Here is a 25,556-nt window from a genome sequence, read left to right on the forward strand (position 1 = left end):
GCGCGCGCGCGCCTCGGCCCGTTCCGTTCAAAACTCCCAACGGTCGCAGAGGGGGGGAGGGGTGGAGCCGGCGGACCGTTGCGCGCGGCGGCGGCGGCGGGCGGGAAGCAGTGACAGGAAGGCAGCGGTGGCGGTGTGGAGACAAGGGAAGGAGCGCGCTCGGCTGGGGCTGGGGGGAGGAAGCCGAGGCCCGCAGAAGCGGTGGGAGGAGCAGCCGCGGTAATAAAAGGCCGGGTGGCGGCAGAGAGAAGGGGTTTCTGAGGGGTTGGGCGGCACCACACCCTACGCCCCCACACAGACATCCTCCCCCGGTACCCCAGGGCTCGTTCCCCCGGTAGGCCGGCACTGCTCGGTCGTGAGCAAGCGGCACGGAAGGGTCCTTTGTACGTCCGCCCCGGTGCTGACCTGCTGCCCGCCCTCGTCTTCTCCCTGAGGTGCGGTGGCCGGGTGCCCCCCCGGGTCGTCGTCGGTAGGGCCGGGCAGGACACGGCAGGGCGGCCGGGGCGGCCGGCCTCCTGCATAACAAACGGCATAACTTTATTCCCTGCGTCCCGTTAGGGACTTTTTGCTGCACCTGTTCCCGATTCCGTTTTAAGTGGATGCATAAGAATCCTTGTTGCTTCTACCTCAGGATGAACGCGTGCCTCGTTGCAATGGAAGTGTCTCGCGCCAGCTCCTAAAACTGTATTTACCTTTTTTGATCGTTGCAGTGCGCTGGTAATCATAATCATCCTGCCACTGAAGAAGCCTCCTGGGTCTTTCTCCTTTGTTGTTTCCAACAGCAATGGTTGAGTTTCCACCTATTAGGTGAAATTCTTACTAGTGGTCCCTAAGCGTGTGACCTTACTTTATTTTATTACTGATTCTCATCCCACTGCTACTATCTTGATCATCCTATTCTTCTTTATGATACCATTATCATAATTAATTATGATATTAATAGAACTTCTGGGGATTAGGAACTTCACGCTTAATAGTTTATTAGCACTTGCTAATGTATGTATTTTTTCTATCAGGGGAAACATGAGACTATAAAGCAGTGGGACAGAGTGAGGAGAAAGTAGTAAAGATAAAGGGGCAGGAAGAGGAAGAAGAGAAGCAGTTTCCAGTACTTACAGTGTCACCGGTCCAGATGATAGCCTTTGGAAATCCACAAGACCAAAGTGGGGCTGCAGCTTAGGCAGAGCTGCTTCATGTGCAGGGCCAGAAGCAGTTCTCTAAGCTCACAGCTTGAGTATGATTGTATTCTTAGTCTACTGCTTTTGCCTTAGGGAAACTGGAAAACCTGTTGCTTGAACCATTTAAAACAGAGTGAAAAACCAGATGAGGGAGTATAAAACCCAAGCCTTTTCTGGCCTTTAGACTGCCCTAGAAATGGTATGAGTTTATGGAATTATGTAACAGTGCACTCCTTGGTGAGAAAATAAAAAAAAACACCAATCAATCATTCTTGATGCTTATGTTGAAGCCGAAGTATTGAGTAAAACTTCAGTGTGGTGTCTTTTTTTTCCCAGTAAACACATGATCTGTTGTGTGGACCAATAAAATGGTATTTACGATTTAAAAAAAATGAACATGACCCAAACACCTTTTTACTGAGGTTGCACAGGATGTGATTTCACATCACATACAAGGCTTACCCGGAGAGCTGTGGTGTAGACTTTTTTCGGCTATTAAATGAATCTGTAGGTATAATGAGGAGATCTGTGAACTGCTTCCAGCTTCTCTCCACTTTTGCCTGTGCTCCTGATACAACTTGCAGAAGAAAGGTGTTTTATTTGTAGCAGAGGTAATTGTTACATGTTACATCTGTGGTCAGGATTTTTTATTCTTGTAAGTCACTGTGGTTCCAGTCGTGAAAACTATGAAGCTGTAGCTTTTGTGGAGTGATAACGGATTGATATGGACCAACAGTAGAGTTAATACTTCATAATTTGGGATAAATTTGTATGCATTGCAGTTTCAAATACAAGATAGTTCCCTCTCTTAGGAACTTGTTCCTGTTACCTTCTTTCTCACCAGCAGAGGTCTAGCTAACATACCGATTTCAAAACTGCAACAGGGTAGATCGCTTTTGCTGACAGCACGTCAACAGCATGTTTTCATGACTGCTTGTATCTGCGAGTTCCTCTAGATGCAATTTCCCTACTATACCTGACCAGTGGGGTGGATGTGATTGTATTAGAAACTAGAAGCTCAGAAACACTTGGAGAATCAGTAACGTATGGTGATGAGCCATCAGCAGATGGCTATCAGAATCACGAAAACTGAGAGCTCACAGTGTGTTATGTTGAGCTTGTTCCATCGGGGCGTGTAAGAAGCTCATCGAAGACAATATGATTTTTCATATACCTACAACTAAGTGTGCTGAACCGTACCAGTGTCGACCTCTGGTGAATCAATTCATAGTCTCAAATTCTCGGACATAATTAGCAGCCAGGTATCTCAGTTTTTACGTAAAACACACCCTAAGAAAAACAGCAGTTAGCCACTGTAGCAATGCCAGTGAGGAATGGGCCATGCTGAGTAGGAGGACGTTATTACTTCTGTTAAACGTGACATTTAATGTATGTTGGAGAAATGAAAGGCACAAAAGAATAAAAGGTGATGCTGTAGATTAAAGAGAAAAAAAAAAGCTATTGTTCAAGATCATAAAGCTTACTGTATAACACAGTTGTTCGCCAGAAAGTATTTTGAGGACAAAAATGGCAAAGCCTTTCTCATACATTTCACCATTATCTCCTAGGTGCTTTTGTTAAACCAACCTAGAAAATAACAGGAAGCGATTAAATAATGCTAAAATAACATTTGAGGCGATTACTCAGCAGACATCCTCTTGCCCTTTAATCAGCTCTATGCACTTTGAAGAGCAGTTTAAGAAAGTGGTGGGCTACCAGCAGGAAGATCTCTTACACTTTTCTTATGTGGAACCTTGATTTATTGCACAGGTTTTAGAATCTATAGAAGTCTTTTATATAGATTGCAGGTTTGCTCATGTTTCATTTAAATTAAATACAGCTGTCTAAACTGGAACTGAACTTGTAAGATGGTCTTTGGAGAAACAATTTTATTCCAGAGCAATTTGGTACCATGAAAAAAACTACTCTTAAATGTAAAACAAATCTAAAATTAAAATGCCATTTCATTTGAGCTCCAATAGCAATAGATAATAAAAAGCTATTTACAGTTTGTTTGATAGACTATGTAACTTGCACTGTGTGTATGTGTAGCTGTATGTTCCTGCCTAGCTCTGCTGTTTGGCAAATAGTTGTAAATTCAAAAAGATATTTTAGTTTTTCCTATTATGAGACAGAACCCCAAATGCTTTCACTTTGGACTGGCACTGTTTCGTTTGTAAAAGTGTGTTTTGTGATGGTGAGATATAAACTGTTTTATTTATGCCTTTAGGTGCAACGTGGCTAATACTTCATCAGGGCAATTCTATTGTCAAGTCACACTACGTTTGAGGGGTTCTTAAGGTAGGGCAGTTTCTGCCAGGGAGAGAGGAATTCTGTATGTTTCTTATTAGCGCCTGCTAATTTATGCCTCCCCCTCCCGGCTTTTTTTTTTTGCTACCATGCAGATTCTAAATAAATGTTTGCTTTCTTATGTTGCATAAAATCTAGTGGCCACCTCCCTATTGCCTTTTGGCACTGATACGCTCATTTTGTGCAGCACCTTACAGAATATACAGCACAAAAAAGATGCGGACTTAGAAGTATATAGGGCTGGAATTAAGTGTGTGTGGAGGAGGAGGGGGACTACATAAATTATGTATTAGCTCGATCCTGGCTGCTACCTTAAAGGGCAAGTTGAGGCCTGGTCTTGCCTGTTGACATCAGAAAGTTGTTCTCGAGTCCAGTATGCACCTCTTCCATGATTTGCTTGTATGCCAGAAGCAGTATCAGATGAATCAGTACATGGATAGATGCTCCTGTGTCTCCAAGTGCATTCAGTTTCTAGCAATTTGCAACCTTCTGTTTTCTTAATACTATTTTAATTGAACAACTCGGGATGGGCAGCAGGAAAGGATCATTAACAAGGATGATCAGAGAAAGACTTATTTTAAATAAGTTGAATTTTACTTAGTAACACAAATGAGTGCCTTAGTTAGGCCCAGTTTGCTTTTTGTTTAGTCAATATTTGCCACAGAATATTCCTATATTTAAGGGTAGGATGAGATGACTACTCTTGATTGCTGGCACACCACTGATTAAATGGGTGTGCTGCCTACCTGCATGTCAGTCAATGCCAATGAGCGAGTGGTGTGGGAGACGATTTTAGTTACTAGACCATGCAATGCTTCCTCTGACATTCCTTATAGTACCTGCCATAGGGATCAAGCTTAGTATATGTATCGGATAAAAATACAAATAATGTTTTAGTACTAGTCTAGACAGGGTAGATCAACCCCCAGACCTAGTAATTGCAGGTTAGATTGGAATTGCCTTTATTTGCTCTCATCTCTGGGCATTTTATCCAGTTTTACTTTGCCTGCAGACTTCTATCCGGTGTCACTGGTTCAGATTTCAACAACTATAGTCTCCTTTCTCACACCACCTTGAGTGCTGTTTTTTGGCTGGGCTATGTGGTCTGAGCCCAGAACTGCAACTGCAGGGAAACTTTTTATGAGCCGGCCATTCCGGCTGGAGCAGCTTGCCTGCCACAAATCTGGGAGATGGGCTTTTGTAAGAGGTTATATTGAGCACGTGAGCATATATTTTTAACTTGGCCAAAAATGGAGAAGTCTTAATGGGGATGGCAAAGGAGCTTCTCTTTTCACAGAAATGGAAAAAGGTACAAAGACCAGCTTGCTTACCACTTCTCAAATTCTGGTTCTTGAAACTTTTTTTTAATAGAAAAGCCTGCCAGTTTGCTTATCTGTCTGGGTTTTTTTGTGATGGGAGAAGTTTGTTTCTGTCTTTCTGTAAAAACAAACATGGACAAGACAAATACTGTCCCTAGCATTTTTCCTGGAAAGTGTAGAACCATCTTCGCTAAAGTTAAGCGGTAAAAAAAATGAACTGGTAATAGTTGATACAGAAGATGGAAACTGTAGCCTGCTCTGAAAAATCTGACAATATTAGAAGCAAGGGAAAAAACAGGGTCTTAAGAAGATCAGCGCTTCTCACTGTACATGTTACTACGTCAAGGTACCACACATCTACAGTCAGAAAACAACAAAGGATCACCTCAGAAGAGTAAACCCTTGGATCCTCACCTGCAGTTCTTTTCATGTATATATGGGGCTGGGTACAAGATTTTTCATGCTCATTCTGCAAAACAGTACTTTTTATTTCTTGCTAAGTTTTTTCCACAACATTAATGACATCTCCCAATCCACTAATAATGCATATATGAATCACTGTAGGTTTTTTTTATAGCAGAGTCACTGGTGCAGAACTGACTCACAGGTGAAGCAGGAAGCCAGAATTCTTGCTCTTTTCTACTTACTACAATTATTCCTGATTTTAAAGGAGGTAAGCAAATAAAAAGGAGAGAAAACCTCCTGTCCAACAGAATTGTACTGGAACTGAAGCCTGATATATTTCCTCTTGTGCTGGGGAGTGAAACTCACTTGAAGTAACTGGTGTGGAATAATCCAGGTCTACTGTATTACTGAAGCTTAGGAATAATTTTTGGTGGAAAGACCAATAATGACTGGCAAAACTAAGCTATCTATCTACCCAATCAAGCAACCATGGTATCTTTAAACTTATAATACAGATCCCAGTCCATACATCAAATGCTGGAAAGAACATGCTCTGCTAGCTTAAAAGAGATACAACATTGATGAAAGATAATCTTCATTTTAAATAATTAAGAGAAATTTTGCCTCATGCCCTCACCCTTTCCAGCTCCCAACACTGGCATAAATGGCATATTTCCTAATTCTTAAGTGGTACAGCTACAATGTGCTGTCACACCTCACATTATATATAGCAATAAATTTTATAGGTGGCAACAAAAACTGCATGAGCATACCTGAGAAAAAAGTTAATTGGGCTAACCTGGCATTCGGGCTGATACACATGCATAAAAGCCAGTTCTTCTAGTGTCAACGACTGCATTTTGCTCTAGTTCCACTGCCTTCATCCCACTGGGTGTTTGTGTAAAAAGAAAGGTGGAAGCACAGAATTTCACTTGTGAAGCTCATGAGCAGCACGCACAGCACAGTGCCAGCTGTCAGCCTTACTAGTACTCTGTCTGTCTAGGCTGAACTCTCACACCATCACCTCAACATCTCTATCCACTGCAAGGAAATACATTCATATTGTCTCTGTAGGCAGATGTAGATGTTTCCCTAGAGATACTGACTCGATTTGGAAAACAATAACAAAGCTTTCTATTATTTTTACAATAGCTTATGCCAATATAACAGACTTTTACAAGCACGATACTAGTTTTGATTTTCAAAGTATTTTTTATTACTGTTTCAGTTGTACAATTTCAACATTAGGGAACAATACATTAAGTACAGTACATAGCTTGCATTGTTCCCAGGTTTTAAAGTCATGTGTCAAGGTTCAGGCTGCAGAATAGAGTTTGCCATTCCTAAAATGAAAGCAGGCACATACAATACTACCTTGCTGCAGTATTAACGCAATCTTGTTTGGCAAATGTAACATTAGGAGCACCACCTGCCATTGGGATACTGCATGTACCAAAGGATTACTGACATGGATCCTTAACATTCTGCCCTTCTGCCCCTACAGCATTTGTTCACATCAGTGACATCACTAGAAAAACACATTGTTAAGCAGTTCACTCCTTGGTTTTAAAAGTTAGCGAAGGGGTACAGCTAGAGAAACACCTCACAAAATGAAATTACAAATCTGATACACATTTTGCATAGTTAAATTTATGTCAGGATAAACTTGGGTCTCTGGAATTAAATTTTTTCTTCCAGCCTTTGAACTTTTGCTTTGAGCTGAACAGTTGTTCGGAACACTCTCTCATTCAGTGTTCAGACCACCCCGTCACTCTAGATACCTTTCCATTTCTTTGGTTACTTTCTTTTCCTTAACATCTCTTAACCTTTTATTATTCCTCCTACAGCAATACACTACTCCAGACATCCACTCCCTCCTCTTTGGCTACTCCTATTTATTTTCTTCAACTTTTCCCTCCTCTTCAGTCACTTCCACTCTCTTCTGTTACTCTTCTCAACTTCTCCAGGCTCTTGCTCATCTTCTCTTGATAAAGAGAAAATGCCACCATCTTCTCCTTGTTGCATCCAGTTGCTATCACTATTTGCAATACTACTTCTAAATCCTTTGAAAGCATTCACCTCCAAGGGCCTCGTTCTTTCCGTATTTACACATGGATATAACCCCAATAATTCCAATGGTTTTACATGCAAAGTGACAGATGAAAATCCAACCCACTGCCTTGAATCATAGCTGGAAAGAAAAGAGAGCTAATAGAAGGAAACAGAATGAAAAATTAAAATCTCAATGTAATAGTGCATATTGCCTCTCTTGAAGTTGCTGCATTTTTTTCCTCTCCTGGTATGGAGCTAAACATCTTCACAGTGTGTCAACTTACTGTCACGCTTTTCTGTTACAATAACATTAAACAAGTTTGATCCCATTTGCTTCTTTCATCTGTTGATATGGGTTGTTCTAAATTCCCACTGTTCTCTGCTAAATTCTTTTTAACTAGTGCCTAGCATCAGGAAAAATCTGCCTCCTACCTGTTGACACCAAAATGGGAGAGGGAAAAAATTCCCATGCATCCCATGTAATGCAGAGGCTGCTGAGATAAGCACACTTTAAAAAAATATTATAGGGCAGCCTGGATCACTGATGGCTTATAGCACGGGCAGTTTTGCAAGCAAGTTTTGCACACCTACTGGGTACAAAATGAAAGCTGTTCTTTCTTCACAGTCTCTTAGACTTTTTATTTTAAGTCAAAAGCAAGGAAGTTGTATTTCTGATTGTCTGCAAATTATTTTTTGCCCATAATTGTAACTTTCATCTCTGTTTCTGTTATGGGTTTGGGTTTGTTTGGGTTGGTTTTTTTTGGTGAAAGTTGAACAAAACAAGCCTACCGTTCAGTAGCATAGGGAGCCAAGCCATGTTTTTCTCATTTGCCCCAGTCCTAGCATTGGCAACAGGTAGGAACATTACTAGAAATAGACAGAGACCTCCTGTTTTCACACAGCTCTGCCCAAGCACAGTATACCATTCAGATTTTAAGTCTGCACACAAGCTGATTACTTGCATACATTAAGAACCACTTTGAGTATTTAACTGCATGGATTTTTTAGTATGGCCTTAGGCTTATTTTCCTGTAAGTTAAAACATTTAAAATGAAAATACTTCATAAAAAACACTATACATTTTGAGATAAGCTAGTGCTTGTGAAAAGTGCTAGGTTATTAACTTTGGAAAGTGCAGTCCTCCACATAGCCAAAGAACACAGACAGCAACAGTGAAGGCATCTCTGATCTGCCTGCGGCAGTTGAGGTGCCAGCACAGGGAAGGGGGGAAGGGTGATTAGCCCCTAGTTTGATTCTCTGCTGACATACACAAGCATACCAGTTCTGGAGCTGATGGTTGCAATTTGAGCACCTGTCAGTCACAGCATGACTGCTAACACTTAACTTAACCTGACATACTGTACAAAACAGCTACCAGTTTTAACAACCTTATTTCTCCCCTTCTTAGTCAACTTTGAATCATCATCCTTGAGGTAGACAACCAGATATTCCAACACACTTTCCCTGCACCTTTCAGTATCACATATTTCAAGTAAAGAACATCTATTTTCAAACACTGTAGCTAGCGATTTCACTTTTGCCTACAGCGTCATCCATAATGTATCAGGTCTGGAATGACTCTTTTGTATTACATTTGATGCTTTACATTTTCAAAGCACATCCAAAAATCAGCTAAATAAGGATTGCATTAAACCCTACAATTTAATCATAGTATATGATTATATATAGTGTATATATATATTATATCTGTATAGTTTTATGGCCAAGTTACAAGCCCCTGAGAACAGAGTTTATGCAGAAACACTGGCACCAATAACGCTAGTGGATGCAGCTTTATTTAGATGTAATTAGCATAGAAAGCACCTGAAATTATTTATATTTTCTATTTATAATAGATTAACTCTTTGGATATTTTCATAACTATACTAAGAATATATTTGTTAATCTTAACATCCATTGTGGAAAGATTATATTTACACACAAAGAAACGAAGACTTGATGCCAAAAGAGCAAGAAGGGAAGAGGAGAAGGTGCCTGATCCTGTGCCCTTATATACATGGGTAGTGCCTTTAAATCAACTCATACGAGTGTGGGTCCCGTGTCTGAATGAAAGTTACAGGTTCAGGTCCGTAATGCTTTACGCATATATGATTTTGACAAACTACTATTTAAAAACTATTTTTACAAATACATTCTACAGTAACTGTGTCTACGGGCTCAGGCATCCAGCCCTGAGAGAAACATGAAGTCTGTCCCCCGCGTTTTGTAAAATCTACCAGATGGGGTACATGGCTAGAAGTAGTTGCTTTCAGAGCTCTGCAGTGAAGCGCGCCTGTCTGCCTCGCACGGGATACGATCCCTCAAGTGTGCCGATCTGCGTTAGGCCCCAGCATGAACAGTTGCTCTTTCACTGATTATAGGACTTGGACAAGTGAGTCCTGGTGAAACAGTAACAGCTTGGTTAAAATGCAAAACAAGCCAAAACCCAGTTCAAAAGAAAGTAGATTCCGATTTGTCACCCAACTTGTTTGTGTTTTTCTCACCTACAGATGTTGCTGTCCAAAAAAGAAAGAGACTTCAGTTCACGATAACAACAGTACATCATCTGTGAAAATGAAACTACACTTTTCAGAGTACAGGAGCTTCTTATATTGGCTACATTCTTCATTAAAGTTGTTCTCTCCTAACACTCCGAATACAATCTTGGTTTGCAACATATTTTGGAAGACAAACTAAACGTGTTTGCAACACTTTGACAGGAAAATGGAATTCTTTCCAAACTGAAAGAATATAAATTTTCGTAAGTTAATAATGACAAAATTTTTGTAGGTAAAAAGTGCAAATTTGTGTATATTACCTCCAAGCATTTTACACTGCTACCTACAGGCCATTTCAAAGCATCCTTCATTTTGATGTGATTTACCAGTTGAATAGTACATTTTGACCAAGAGTCATAAAGTATATTTGACTGCTGCCTCCTGACTGTACAGATGCAAAGAACACCTTGAAAGAAGAAAAAAAAAAATGCTACTGTTAGTTTACATTTATAAGAATATTTTTACCCATACAGGATATCTGAGAGAATGCCACAGTCCCAAATACAAGAAGATATAGATATAGATATCTATATCTATATCACAATTCAATTTGAGTCTCATGAGAAACTTTTTAAAGAGAAACTGTGCTTGTGGTACAACTGGGATGTATTTTTTGGTATACTTCTTTTCCTATTTGGAAAGACACAAGAGAACATTTAAAAACAATTAATTAAATATAAACAGTTTTGGGGCCCCAGTTTTCTAAATAAGTCAGTGGGACTAAGCAGGTTTCACAGAACATTTATCAAGAACTGCTGTATGCAACAAATCATACTTGATTATCCATGCTCTACTGCCTGCAATATCTCAAATATTAAGAGCATTGGGTTTTGGGGTTTTTGGGTTTTTTTTCCATGATGCCTGCTCTGAATTGCCTGTAATTTCAGTAGTCCAGGAGAGGCAATCCTGTAGCTGGGCATTATCAGGGCTGACTCACTAGCCCTCCCCACTATACCTGTTGTGCTACAGTCTGGCCAGTTAGCAATGTCTGTATTTGTTATCACCTCTGCTATCAGTTAAGGCTGGGTGGAACAGGAGTTATAAGAGAGCTGGCTAAAGTAGGGTGGTGTGAAAGTATATCCATAGTGAGTCCTCGGTGGGTCACTGACTACATTTACTTTGAACAGGGAAGTGATACTAAGGTAAGAAATAACCAATGTAAAAACCAAGTTACAAAAATGAAATGGTCTTAGTGTCACAGTCAACTATAGCTCATTTTTGCTAAATCACCACAGTGTAGTCACCTCTGTACCTTGTCATTTCTTTCACATAGAAATTTTAGCTTCTGTGCTTTCTTGTGCATAAATACTCCTTCCAGATTTCCTGTTTCCACAGAGCGTAGTTCAATCGCCTTCTCTCCCCAGCCCATGACCTGATTAGATTGAAGGTAAGCTAAAAGGAAAAAAAAAAAAAAAAAAAAAAAAAAAGGAAGATTTGATACTATTTAACAGCTGAAAGACTGATTCTTGCCTCATTTATGTCAATGTGGATCTGAAGCATTTCTCTTTGGTAACAATACATTCTGAATTATTTGTATTTTAAGTTTACACAAAAAGCCTTGGGAACAGTAACTAAATTTCAGTTTCTCCTCTCAGACTTATTTTGGACTCCAGACATAAATCTTAAGTATGCTACTATTGTATGTTTTAGAATCACAAAAGGTTGGAGGAAACCTCTCGTTTAACCCCCACTCCCAAAGCAGGGTTAAATTAGACAGCGTTACTCGGGACCTTGTGCAGACATGTTTTGATGGATATTTCACAATCTCTCTGAGCCCCTGCTGCAATGCCTCACTACTTTCAAGGTTAAAAATTTCTTCCTAATACCTAATTGGAATTTCTCTTGGTGCAATTTGGACATGTACAGTGAAAGGATGAGAGGCAAAATGGGTACAAGAAAAGCCTTGACTCTGTCTTCTCTATACCCGTCCATTAGGAAGTTGGGTTTGTATTTACTATGGAGTTTAGCTTAGTCTGAAGCCTAAATACTTTTGAATCTGAGACTATGGCATGATTAATTTGGTGTCCTTAGCTATTGTCTTCCCATAACTGGTTATGGGAAGTATCTCCAAAACCAAAGGAAGATACTCCAGCACTGTGGAAGCCTATTATGTTACTCCCTTTAAATCTGGCAATTAGATGAGAAATTGGAATAGTGATGAAGGAGTTAACACCACAGATTTCAAATTAGGCACAGTTTCAATGAAAGCGCTCTGATTAGTGCATGTATGGGCTTCCAAGGTAAAACCACATTAGTTAGGCTCTACTGATAGTCAATGCTCAGAAACTGTCCTTCTTGCTGAACCATGAACTGTTATTTCATTAGTCTGAGAATTCTGGTGCTCTGAAATGATGTGGAGGGAACATGGGCATTTGACTGGGTTTTAGCTTCAGTGGATGGTGCTTGCCTGCCCTACATTACTACTGCGAGCAAGTCTCTTTCTTTAAACCTTCCATGTTCATTTAGATTTTTGTCCAAAAGTTAAACTTTCAGTACACACTGATCTACGAAGCAACAGCCTGTGATCCTACTTTAGAAGGACAGCAGAAAATAAAAGCAATGTGGCTGAGCCACTATATCCTCCTTCTAGCAGTTGTTGATATAATATTAACTTGGAATCATTGCTTTATAATTCTTGTCAGAACAAGTGTATGAAAATTAGACCTCCTTGGAAACATGTGTGTTTTGGCTACAATGTTGGGATTTTAGTTCCCTTAAAGTCTACAAATTTCCCCTAAATCTGTTTAGTATACTTTCCTTTCAGTTATTCTTTGTGCACACTGAGGGCTTCCCTGCCACTAAAGCTGAGAGCAAGAAAATGCTTTCCCAGTATCCCAGTCCCGTGGAAAGGGGAAGAAACCATTCTGTTAGAAAAGCAAAACAGCAGCGAGCAACTGAGGATAAGCAGGAGAAGAGAAGGGGGGAAGGGGTATTTTCTAAAAATCAAACACCTGAAATCCATACATTTTAAAATCGTTTCTTTACGCTTCAGTTCCTAGGCTGTACAACAGGGCGCTACTGCTGTAGGCTACGAGGATGACTATCGTTAACATTTCTGAATCACTGCAGCAGTACCAGGGCACCACCCATGCAATGTGCAGTTAGTATCTAAAAAGGTAGGCGCAGACCACACAAAGTGAAGAAGATAAAAATGAAACAATACTTAGACATTTGCTATTTTTTGTAACAACTGACACCACATTAACCTTTTCAAACTTCACTTTTGAACACAACAGAGACAGAGGCACACTGGGGTTCTGGGAGGTGGGACAGCAAGGCCAGTGCCTATATATAAGGAGCACGAAAGCATTCTACAGCTGCGCTGTTTAGTATAGGTCACATAGGTCCAGCAACGAAGACCTAATCCACTCGTAAGTCTCCTTATCTTTTCCACTACATGAAATCTGTGCTCAGGTTGTCAATATGCTATGTCTGTATCAGCTGTATCCATGCCTTTGGCAGATTTCAATTTGATAGCATCCTTGCAGCTCTCAGTAACAGCTTAATGAGGGTCTGTTGCAACCTCTAGGTCATCCGGATAGAAAGCCCTCGATGACTGGACCACTACTGCCATGTTCAGAAGAGACCTGATCTCCAAGCAGTATTACAATAGGAACATAATAAAACAGATATACCAAGCTCAGCCACTGATGCTCTGCTGGCTAGCCAATATACTGAGAACTTGTCAACTGACAATGGCAAATTTCAGCTGAAGTCCAAGTAGCACAAAAACTCACTCTTGTAGCAGAATCAAAAAGTTCTTTCTCAAATTGCATCTGTGGAATAACATGCCAACACAAAGGTCCCATTATAACATTTGTGGGGTTGTCTAGTTATAAGGATTTATCTATACATGGAAATTAATTTGGAGGACAGCAGGCTGTGAATTCAAAGGTCAGTACGGAGTCTTGATAATTTTCCCATGTGGGAGCACTTACAGGTGCTTCATGTGAAATGAACTGAGAGCAAATTAGATACTCAGAATAAAGTTGTCTTATTCTGGAACAAAAGCTCCTATACCATGAGCAGCAACGTAGGAATAGTTATTTTGAGTCCACTTTCCACCTCAACAAACTTTAGATAAAAATATCCTATGCTTCCACCTGACAACATACGAGGGTGTTTATATTACACACAATGCAAGATTGTACTGGTTTGTAGCAACCCTAGACTTCGACAGCCACTCTGGTCCTTTGGACAGTAGCTCAGGAGAAGAGGCACATACTGACTCAGACCAATGTGCCAATATTGATTAACATACTGGAACAAAGTTATTCAGAGTTACCTGAAGCTCCCCTGCTTCACGCAGATTACTGCATATCTTAAAAGACCTACAGTTGTGCATGAGTTGTGGTTCTTGTTACACCACTTACACCAGCATTACTCCCTGGACATCAAAGAATATATGCCATAAAGTTAGCATAGCAATGTGAGCTCAAAATCAGTTTCTTAACATCACGAAAGCACTAGAAATGCTCTCAACTCAGGGCAAGACTTGGTATTTCCTGTTTACACTGTGTATTAACATTAAGTTGAGTAGAGCCCCTATTCCGGGAAGTGACTACTTCAAGGGGAAATAGTTGAGGGAGACAGGAAAGGAGAAAGAATTTACTGAGCCATATTGGATCCATTAACTTCTATGAAGTGTCACTGATATGAGATAATGATCTTAGTCTCACAGCAGTAGCATACTCAGTCTGAATGAGACAAGTGCATTTGGTACACCCAACCCAGGTATTGCTACATTCTCACTTCCCTTCTTAACCTTTCTTTTCTTTTTCAAACTTTTTCCCTTCAAAAATCCCTTTTCTGATCTCGTATACTGAATTTGGATCACTGCCTACGCAGTTATTCCCAATTGACCTCTGCCTGAGAGCAGAATCAGACCAGCTTTTAGCAAAATATCGTAAAATTGGGCTTTTCTGACTAGTGTTACAGAAATAGGGCAGGAAAGGACCTTAACGCACCTTCTCTTCCATCCGTATCTCTGTGCCACATCAGTATCACTTCTGACAGTTGTTTGTCTAACCTGACCTTTTAAGACCTCTAGTGATGGAGACTCCAAAAATTCCCCAGGCAACTGACCCACTTTTGCGTGCCCGAGTCATGATATCAAACTCCATTTCACAGGGTAAAAGAGAGTGTACGCTGCTTTACTGAATTCCTTTTTGGAACTCAGTCAGTATGTGCATAGGTGAAATTCAATGCAAAAAAGCTACTGAATTTTGCTTTTGTACACATGTTTGAGAAAATTGCTTCAGGCAAATATGCAGCTGGGCACAAACATTAGGAGGAGAATATCCAGCAATGACTTTGCTGACAGTAAAAGATACCGGCTATTAGAGACCATACAGATCTTAAAATTGAGTACACTTCTACAGAATCCTTCCTTGGCCTTTTAGTCAAACCCAATATCCTCTGTGAAATCATGACTTTTATTGGTTCCCCACTCATGGGGAAAGCATATTTATTTATTTACTTTTTAGACAAATGGAAGGGAGAAATACATGTTGAAGATTGGGAATGGAAATAAGCCACAGAGGTACCAAGTGTTCTGTGATGTAGCAAAGCTTGTTCCCACTGAAACCCAGCTTTGAGCTCTCCAGCCATGCTGCTGATCACTGATTAGGGACCCATGAGCTACTTGCATGTACTTCTGTCTGTTGCCCATGCTTTAAAAGTTACTGCCCCCAAAGTTTTAAGCAATTTTGGGTAGAAAAACTGAGGAAGCAGTCTGTAACTTCTCTTGTGCAATTCTGTTATAGTTTTACTGCTATTGTTTATGTTACCTGGATAGAAGTGGGTATTTTTCTTCCTCCAGTCACAGCTGTGGAGAACTTTTACTACGTGAGAGAGGCTAGAGAGTCAAAATCAAGAAGGAAAAAAACCTAAGGCTGAATACAGTCACAAGTGGACGAATTAAGAAATTGGCCATAGAAGGCAGGTGGTTTTCTGCTGTATGTTCTGGTTAGATTGCACTGGCCAAAGGGCTAACACAAACAGTTCCCTAACCACCCCAAGCAAGCTAGGAATAAATTTATGACTAAATCTTTATTTTTTCCTAAATATGTATGTTTCTATGCATCTCTGTTCCAAAGCTTCTCTGCTCTCGGTTGTTGCTCACTCCTTTGTAATTATTCCAGTAGAACTGATAGCCCAACCCAAAAATGTATCTATCTGGGGTGACGGTTTGCTCGTTTGGATGCTTTTTGCTGTTTCCTGGGGAAAAGTGCATAGGAGATCTGACCAACAAGAATCATTCAGATACCAGCAGGCATTTTCTGAGCACAAGCTGGACAGCAACTATTTCAAGAACTGGTGACTATGTTGACAGAGCACAGAGGCAGTAATTCAACCTCCTTTTGACAATGATGTCTGTTTCTCTGCATAACATCCTTTTTGCTTCTAGTATGTACATGGCAAAGCAAATAAGGACTTTTGTTGGTTCCCCACGCTGGGAATATCCAGTTTTGAGCCAACCCTTTAAGACTACATACTGTAAATAATTCATTACTCACACAAAAGGGCAAAAGTGCTCCCAAATCTTATTAACTTGATGTTTCTTAAACCCTTTTTCAATCCTGTTTTATATAGAGAAAATATTACAGCTATATTTGTATTTAGCCCTACATATGTGAAATATCTGTTAGATTAAACATAGATAAAGTACTTCTACAATTTTAATTTCCTACAGGATTTGAGTTTCCTCTCCCCAGTTTCTTCTTAACAGATCAGTCACAGAGGTCCCAACTTAAAGACTATGAGAGTAAGCTATATTTAGATTCCCTGCCCTAAATCCATCAATTATAATACAAACTTTTTTTTTGTAGCCAAGATATTCTCACCAACTACAAAAGTTTTCTTTCAAAATAATTGTTTAAAGAAATCAAGAAATGAGCAAAGGATAACTAGACAGCACCCTGAGGTTAACACAAGGCCCTTCTATCTCTGAAACACAGAGTGAAAATTTGGGGATAAGATGATAACAGACTTTAGGAGGTCTGAAATGTGTCTGGAAATTCCAGGAAAATGGGATCTCTTAGGAAACGTTCTCCCTAAGTTTGACCATGGAAATAACACAGTTACTCACACTTCTCTTGTAATAGTTAACGTTTTTGTCTGGAGCCAAGAATTTCAAAGGATCAAGAAAATTAATAGGAGCTAGTGGGAAACAATTATTAAAATAATAGTTAACAGAGCTCTTTGTTTAAAGTTTGAGTTGTGTGTTGAGTTAGAGGTTGGGTTAATTTGTTTTTAGTGGAAATGTGATTCCAATCAGAAGTCAAATTAATCTTGTACCACATCACAAGGATTGACAGTTTCTGTTCCAAAGAAATCCATTTCTGAGATACCAGAAGTGCTGCAGAAACGCAAGGGTTCTCAAGCTAACATATTGGAAAATTTTCAAATGACAACTGAGAGGGGCTGTTTGGAGACTGCCTCCCTTCAGCCGTGGAATCTGCAGAAGTATAAACAACAAAAGAGACAGATGGATGGAGACAGACACCTTTCCTTCCAGAGAAAACCTACAGTCTTGCTTTCTGAGCACTGGGAGAAGTTCTACAAAGAGCTAGCTGTTTACTCAGCTCTCCTAACCTTACCATCCGAAACATTTCATCTAACTCACCCTCTCCTTCCTCAGCAGGATGTTTCATTATACCTGTCCTAGCCCCCTGTCCCTAGATGGGCACCATCTTCCCATCTGGTGGTGCCCATTTCTCTAGACTGACTACAGAGAAAATCTAAACTATTCACATAGACAAGACTCCTAACTTCTATATACTAAAATTCACCAGACAGGATGCCACCCTCAGAAGCATCTTTCTCCATCCTCTTCCCATTTAACTGCACTAAAATCTTCCTATTTAACTGCCCTAAAATACTGCAACAAAAATGCTTAGGCAATTTTGTACTGAGAGCTTTCCATGCAAATGATTATCATAGTGGTGTGCTGAAGAACAGGAGAAATAGCTGCATGAGCATGTGGAAAGGTGAATGTCCAAATGGCATTTCTTCTATTAAGGAGTAATCAACCTTGAGAAATTGAGAATATCATGCCTAGCCAGATGTATACTGAAAGATGTTTTAAATTAGAGTAATTAACTGGCACAAAAGATCACGTATTCAGCCGGTCCAAAGCGGTGAAGCTTTATTCACTTCAATGCCAGCTGGGTATGCGCAAGGAAATTTTTACTGAAGTTAAGGCAGTTTGATTTCCAGCCGACAAGAATGCTTTACAAGCCTCTCTCTCATAGCTGTGAGTTTGATGATTCAGTACTTTCAGCAACATTAGGAAAAAGGACTTAAGCTCTCTCTGGTCCACTTCTGAGGCATTCCTGCAAACTCCATCTAGATTAAGTGAAAAAGCTTTGAGAGCCATCAGTGCCCTGTGACACAAACTGCAAATTTCCAAGTAGGAGTCATAGATCTATGTGACCCTTCTTGCAATATCCCCCTGTCTAAAAGCAGGATGTAAGAAAGCCCTTTGTTCCTTACGTGTCATCTGTCTTCGAAACACACTATCTCTCTAGTAACAGTGACTCTTTAGGACATAGCATATAGTAAGAATAATACAACTGGAAAAGCCTGTAATAGTTACAAATAACATCCGTGGTTTAAAAAGCACTAAACATGAGATCAGAGTTAATCTCTGGCGGGACACTTACATACATGCAGCTGATTTTAAAATTGCTTCTTCCCAAGGCAGGAAAAAGGAGTTCTTTGTTTTGTTGAGAAAACAAAGGAGAGTTTAAATATTTATGAAAATCATACATCATATATGCACACCATAAGGTGGGTAAAACATTACAGTTTGAAGAAAATGTTCATGTTAAGTAAGCTTGCTACTTTTACTAAGGCCTAAGGAAGCACGTCCCATAATGACATGCTTCTTGAAAGCTTCTGTCTCCTTCAGATAGCATTCCTCAGTGCGGCTTCCAATTACATTCAATATTTCTCATTAGAACTCTTCTTACCCTGGCTGAGTAATTGCTTTTTGATTACTGATTATTTCTTATTGTGTTTCTAACATTAATTCAGAGGGGATGTAAAATTTCAACATCTCAAAGACCATTAGATATTCCTATGAAAAAAGGAGAATTGACTTGATACATTTTAATTACATCCTGTAGCTCTGAATATGGGCTGAAAATTGGAGATAGGGCTATTCAGTGAAGGGAAGGAAACGCTATATAGTTAGCTTACAACCTTATACGTGTTTTTTGAAACTGAAACAGTTTTGTTGCTGAAATTTATTGAAATAGTGCAAAAACCAAGTTGTCTTGTAGCAATTTGCGGTCCGGAGGTGTGTGCCCTCAGAACTGTTGAAAATCCTCTACAAATGTCAAACCTGCATTTATTCAAGGGTGTTACTCTACTGATTTTAATGGACTCCCTAAAACTACCCAGCAAGAAGTGAAAGGAGAAAGGTGAACATCCTCAATTTTTCACTGTGGCATCCAGTTTCTGTCAGGCTAATAATACACTTTTGTACAATCTCAGTGTCTTGGGCTTTTTTTGTTTGTTGGTATGTTTGTTTTAAGATGCAGAAGAACAGGAGTGAGCCAGAAAAGAAATTAAAAGCAACAAATAATAAAAACAAAAATCTGCCTGTGTTGTTCTTGGTTTTCCCCACACTGTTAACTTGAGGCCCTCTGGGGAAGGTGAAACAAACAGCTGTCCTGGCTACAATACAGTCAGAATCTCCTCCTACAAAGCCAACTGCAAGCACAGGGAGACTGAGAATCTATTAGAAATACCCTAAGCTGGCAGCACTGTGAATTTAAAGTGATAAAATTAAGGGGCCATCTGAGAGCAGTTACAGACCTCTTCAGTAAGTGACCTCTCTATAGTTGTGAATTTTTACAGAAAACGCTATGGGCTATGAACAATCAAAGTAGGAAACAAGAGCACCTTTTTTCCCCCCCTAATTCACGTAATTCTTTCTGTGGAAACTGGTGGTAAACTGCATCCTCAGTGAAGTTTGGCCGTATGGTCAAGGTATGATGCAATAAACAGCATGACAAGAATACAAACTACGATCCAAACGTGAAGACCCAATTGCAATCGTTGGCTGTTTTAACACAAACGTGCATAAATCTGTTTACACTTTACACACCTGGTTTGCTCAGAAGTTGCTTTATGTGCCACACAACCACTTTCGTGTGGATACAAACTTCATAAAGAAGTCGGGCTTCACGCAGCAGAATCTTATAAAGTGCTATTTTTCATACATACCTACAGATGCTGGCATTTCTCCCCACTGCAAAACAGTCTCCTTTGTGAAATGCCCATATATATCAATGTAGATGCCTTCATCTTCATAGGTGAGTAAAAGCTCCATTCCACTGGTATTCGGGAGGATGATAATGGCATGTGGGCGAATAGTCCCCTGGATCTAGAATCATATTTTACTAAGATTTATATCAGAAAATGGACTGCGGTTTTAGTGACTACATCAATCTAACTAGCATGGCAGAGCAATAAAAAGAACTAGTTCATGGCTCATGGAAAGTGAAAGAAATGCGTGTTTTCAGAAAGGCTGTATAGTTTGTTTGCTGGCCACTGAGACAGGCTTTCTCCCCTCCTCCCCCCTTTGAATATGATAGTAGATTTGCAAACAAATCAACATTCAATATTTCACTTTATATTTACCAGTACTAATTGGTTTCAAGAAGCCATGGAGCCACTGAGACACAATAATATTTACTTTGTCACTACAGACCACTTGCATTATAAAAATAGAAGAAAGGTGAAATAAATTTGAATTCGCAATTATTTCAGAAGATGGAGGAAGGATGAAAGCTTCCACATTGCAGGAAATCTGTGCTTTCACTTTCCATGCTATCTCCCTAACCCCACTCACAAGCTAAAACCTGTAAATTTAACAATATTTACAGTAAGTTGAAAAGTTACCTGGACCTTTCAAATACAAGCCACACTGTCCTTCCCTTCCCACATCCTTCACTAAAAATAGTTCCCCATTTAAATGCTGTTCAGCATACGTTTTCTGCATGCCACAGGAACAGTGCATTTCACTCTCACAAATTATTTTAACAGCAGTTCAATGCACTAGAATCTCTCCCAGAAGCCAACATGTCCCAAGTGAAAAAAAAAGTCTAAGTACACAACCATGAAGGTGGGGTTTTATGAAAGCGTTTTTGAAAGAAAAAGAGGACAGCCTTAAAAACAGTAACAAAGCATTTCCTTCTTTAAAGCACTACTCAAAACAGGATGTTAAAGAGTAAATTAAAACCACTACAATTAATATTTTTACAGGAAGCACATGACGGGAGTTTTACATCATTTTCACAAGCCAGCAACACACAGATCTTTTTTTCTTCAAGCACATACATTTATGCACACCGTAAGGGCACAATGAACAGTAAAAGAAGCACTGAAGCTGTACTTGCCAAACTGAATACACTCAGGCCAACCACTTGACTCCGTGCCTCCGCAACAACTATCCGTAACACTAGAACGGGTATCCAGAGTCGCAGAGCAATTTTAATGCGTTGCCTTGGTACTCGCATGAGCGATCGAAGCAGGTAAGAGATGAAGAAAGAGGTGGGGAACCAGGAAAAGAGGCTACCAGAAAGCAAGAGTATCTAAAGTCAGCCTGTTAAAAGTCTGGTCTGTTGCCACCACAAAGCTCCTTGAGAGAATTATCCAACTCTAGCAGATGCTCTTTAAAATAATAAAATACCGAAGAAGATAGAGCCACTGTAGCAGCAGATTTATTTCAGGTCTAAGACTCTAAAGGGAAAATATATTTTTAGTACACGCTAACTTTTGGTTGAAGAGCACACACAAAGGGAGTCAGTCTTAAAGGTGCCCCACATATTCAGGACGGTCACCTGGGAAATCTCTCTCATCAGGTACATAATTATATTTGCAGCCTGTTGAAAAACTAAAGCCTCTAAAAAGGTTCACTTTTTTCTTTGCCTTTCTTATCTTGGGCAATTATGCTAATGATCTTTTTGACAAGTCATTATTCACCTTGCTCAGCAACCAGCTTCCAGGAATGGTATGCAGGCACCACGCTTAGATTTATAAACTGATGTGAATTTTTCCTGGTTGCATAGTTAACAAAGCTACTAATTGTCAGATTAAATAAACCCTCTAGCAAAACAAATACTAAAAAAACCCCAACAGTACAAGCTTTTTGGCAGGTGATTCAACAGTTTGTTCTGAACAGCTAGAAAAGTTACTTTCTAATTAAGAGAAGTTTATAAACAGCCACCTTCAAACATCGTGTCCATCAAAACCACAGGTCTGACAGAGTTTGAAGGCTGTCACTTGTCAGGGCAGCAGAGTGATCAAGTGGCTTGCATGGGACGCATGGGTTTTCATTTGGTTTGAAAACGTGGGGCTGAGAGTGGAGAAAAAGAAGTTAAAAAATGACAGGGTTCAAGGCGCAGGCTGCAACATGCAGATCTGGGACGAGATTTCTTCAGACCTCCTGAGCATAACTTTGGGGGACACTGCCTTGGGAGACGAGGAGGCCATGGCACCTGGATGAGCTGACCCTCTGCCCCTACGGACCTCTGTTGACTTCAGGGAGGTTTTCAAGTGTGCACAGAAGTTTCCTTGCCAGGAGCCTCCCCTCAGACTGGAGCCATGGGAACCTGCTACTTTTCTGGACCTAAGCCCCCAAGTTTCTCTGGCTTTTGGGACTCACAGCTTTGAAAAGAACTAACAGCTAAAAAATAAGCAAACAAACAAACAAAAAGATTAAAACCATAGCACCGACTTCATATTGGACAGCCCTGTGCGAGTCATTCACTTCTGCAAGGGAATTACTTTGCTATTATCTGAGTTTAAGCAGGAATTTAGTGATCACCATCACCTCAATGAACAGATGCACAATGCAGTATGTACACATCAACCTGAAATCAACACCTTCATGCCAACTTCTTGACACTCTAATGAGAAAATCCTGAGAAAAATGTAAAAATTCGTTTGAATTTAAGGCCTGATTTCACAGGCAACTGAACAGTAAGATGATCAGCAAATTTATTTAGTCTGGAAGTTGGGTTTCTGCAAAGTCACAACTGAAAGGCAAATCGCATTTTGCACACAGAGCCTGGATCTGTAATCATGGGAAACAAATCCAACTTTGCTCCATGGTGAAGAAATCGGGGTTATTCATGGGTGCACATGTATACCTGGCTCCTCTAGCTACAGGTACTCATTGGTGCAAGGGGAACATGCTTGCAGTGGATCAAGATTAAAATGTGTTGCAGCAGTCTTTGTAATCCAGGCCAAATATCAGCTTAATTCAGTGATAATTTAATCAACTTGTGAGCAAGATTGAAAAGCACAGTGGCAGATTGCAAAAGTCACCTAAATTCATGTAGATATTATTGTGTCTTTGATTGCTTAAGTCCTAAATTTCCAGGATATATCAATTAAAAATAGTACTGTGTCCATACAACAGACTTTCTGACATTAAACCATTAAAATTGATACTTTAAATGTGATAAAAGCCTTTTAACACAACTTCAGTGTTATAAAAGTATGCGAAAAGTGGTTTTCTATTAGCTGGCGTACAATAATTATTCTCTTACCATGTCTCTTGAAATACAGCACAACTCTTAACCTGATCATCATCAATATACAGCCCAAAAAACAGAGGCATTTACGTAATTTTTTGGAGTATCTTACGTGTGTTGGAAGGTACAGGTCATACACAGATCCAGAGTCCACATCAATAGCGTGAAAGCCTACTAGTGAGCCATATATGACTTTTAATCTTTGTCCATTTTCAACGGTCAGGTCAACTGACAGTGGTTTGTGATGAAGTGAGGTAAAGGACTGGAAAAAGAAAAATATACTATATAACACAATAAAGCTGTTGGTTTACAGCTCTACATATATGATCTTAAGAATTTTCAAAAATCAAAAGTTAGACAGCTATTTTTGTTAAATAATATGTTATGTTTAAGGAGCTAAGTATCCATCAGCCACTGAGTTGCAAGGAGAGCTGGATAATTCACTTGTGTTTTGAAAAAAAAAATCCAGATTCTAGAAACGGACTAGGCAAAAATTAGGCTGAGTACCGTTCATGTTTAATTTCCTCCTCCTTTGAGGGAAATCAGCATCAACTTTGTGAACTCCAATGCACATTTTGGCACAGCACTGAAACAAGTTATTCACATCTAACAGAATCATGACTGTGACAGTTTTATGCCTGCCATCTCCAATGTATGTCAAACGAGCTACATTTTCTTTAAAAGAATATGCATTTTATCTTTAACTACAAATAAATGTTATACAAAGCAACAAAAAGCAAAAGCAAAGAGTAGATGAGAGACAGTGAGAGACAGTGATAAATCTGAACCAAAGTGAAGTTTCACTTACCTTAAAAGCCATGAATTTGTGATAAGGCTTTGGAGCCCAAGCATAAACCTCCACTGAGTTTTTCAAAGCAATTACAAGGAATTTGATTCTCTCATATTTTACTGTAATACAAGAAGAACAATTCCTTAGGTACTAGACAGACGCTTAAATCAAAGACCATCTCATCACAGGAAATAATTTCAATGGACTACTTGTAGAGGTAGACATTATCCAGCAAGGGAGACTAATGGATTCTGGACATCAATGTTTAATATCACCAGTGACAATACCTTGACTTAAACCTATAGTTCATTTATTCTCAGTAAAGCCAGATGACTGTTAACAACATTTACATATTGCTTTTCATATATCTATTTAAAAAAAAAAAAAATCTTATTAGCAAGAAAAAAAAGGTCTTGACCCCGCAGCTAAGCCAACCCTACTTTATTTTTCAAGTGTGAACATACACCAACATTACTGATTGTGAATAAGCTACTTTTGGAGGAATGGTGGTTGTCGGCTGAACAATTCTGTTACACTCTGCAGGATGAATTTTCATTTCATTGTTCATGTGTGGGGGTTAAATCCCCATGTGCTAGTGTGGGCGAAGGACTCCCACGTTTCTAAGATGAGTAAGCATTTAAGAGATGAGCAATTTCTCTAAGTCGATTAAGGTCGTGTTGGGCCCATCAAGAATAAATGAAGAATCATGCATTGAAAATTCAGGCTTCTTTGTACATTGTCTTTTCACTCTGCCATAGACAAGCATTTGCTTTGGAAACAGAACACTAGGGTATTGCATCCCAACGCATTCACCCTTCAATTTATATTCAGTGTCTGCTTGGCAGGGATTTTTAAAAGATGCAGGTGTTATGCTACTGAAGTAAGGTTTGTTTTCTGTGGGAGAAGGGCTTGATCAGCCCTTGCTGCTTACAAAAGGAACGGTTCACACTAGCCAAACACACAGCAGAGGCATGAAGAGTGGATAAGGATAGATGCCGGTCAGGAAAATCTCGCATGGGCAGAGAAAGAAAAAAAACCCTAAACTCCATCGAAGTGCAGAACAGCACATCCTTTTCCTCTTCTACCTGGACAAGTGGCTGTAAAACCAAAGGTCAAGATACAAGAAGATTCACCACGAGAAAAACAACAGCAGCTGTTTTGTCAAAGTAAGAATGGCTTGTCATATGTAAAAACAGAAGCTCCTACCTAATTTTAGGATAACTATTTTTTAATTTTTTTAAAAAAACCACACCAAACCCAAAGATGAGCAACTGAAGTGGAATATGTGGGTGCTTAGTTATAATCACAAAGAAAGTAACAACGCACGTCTGTTTCACATTCTTTCTTGGATTTAACCGTTGCCACTTCTAAAGCCATGAAATATAAAAGCA

At 39.7% G+C, this 25,556-nt stretch overlaps 1 protein-coding gene across 1 annotated transcript in view; it reads right to left on the bottom strand.

The window, feature by feature from the left end:
* Window positions 1–9,058: 9,058 nt before the first annotated feature.
* The window catches only part of NRK (Nik related kinase), a 105,131-nt gene continuing 88,633 nt past the window's right edge, over window positions 9,059–25,556 (bottom strand). Inside the window, exons 27-31 of the mRNA XM_010569138.1 lie at window positions 24,184–24,284; window positions 23,488–23,637; window positions 20,059–20,218; window positions 11,075–11,214; window positions 9,059–10,228 (exon numbers count right to left, since the gene is read on the bottom strand). Coding sequence (XP_010567440.1) covers window positions 10,145–10,228; window positions 11,075–11,214; window positions 20,059–20,218; window positions 23,488–23,637; window positions 24,184–24,284 — 635 coding nt within the window. The 3' untranslated portion in view covers window positions 9,059–10,144. The remainder of the gene's footprint in view (window positions 10,229–11,074; window positions 11,215–20,058; window positions 20,219–23,487; window positions 23,638–24,183; window positions 24,285–25,556) is intronic.

This window comes from Haliaeetus leucocephalus, unplaced genomic scaffold (genome assembly GCF_000737465.1).
Source record: "Haliaeetus leucocephalus isolate CR32 unplaced genomic scaffold, Haliaeetus_leucocephalus-4.0 Scaffold262, whole genome shotgun sequence".
Classification (NCBI taxonomy): Eukaryota; Metazoa; Chordata; class Aves; order Accipitriformes; family Accipitridae; genus Haliaeetus; species Haliaeetus leucocephalus.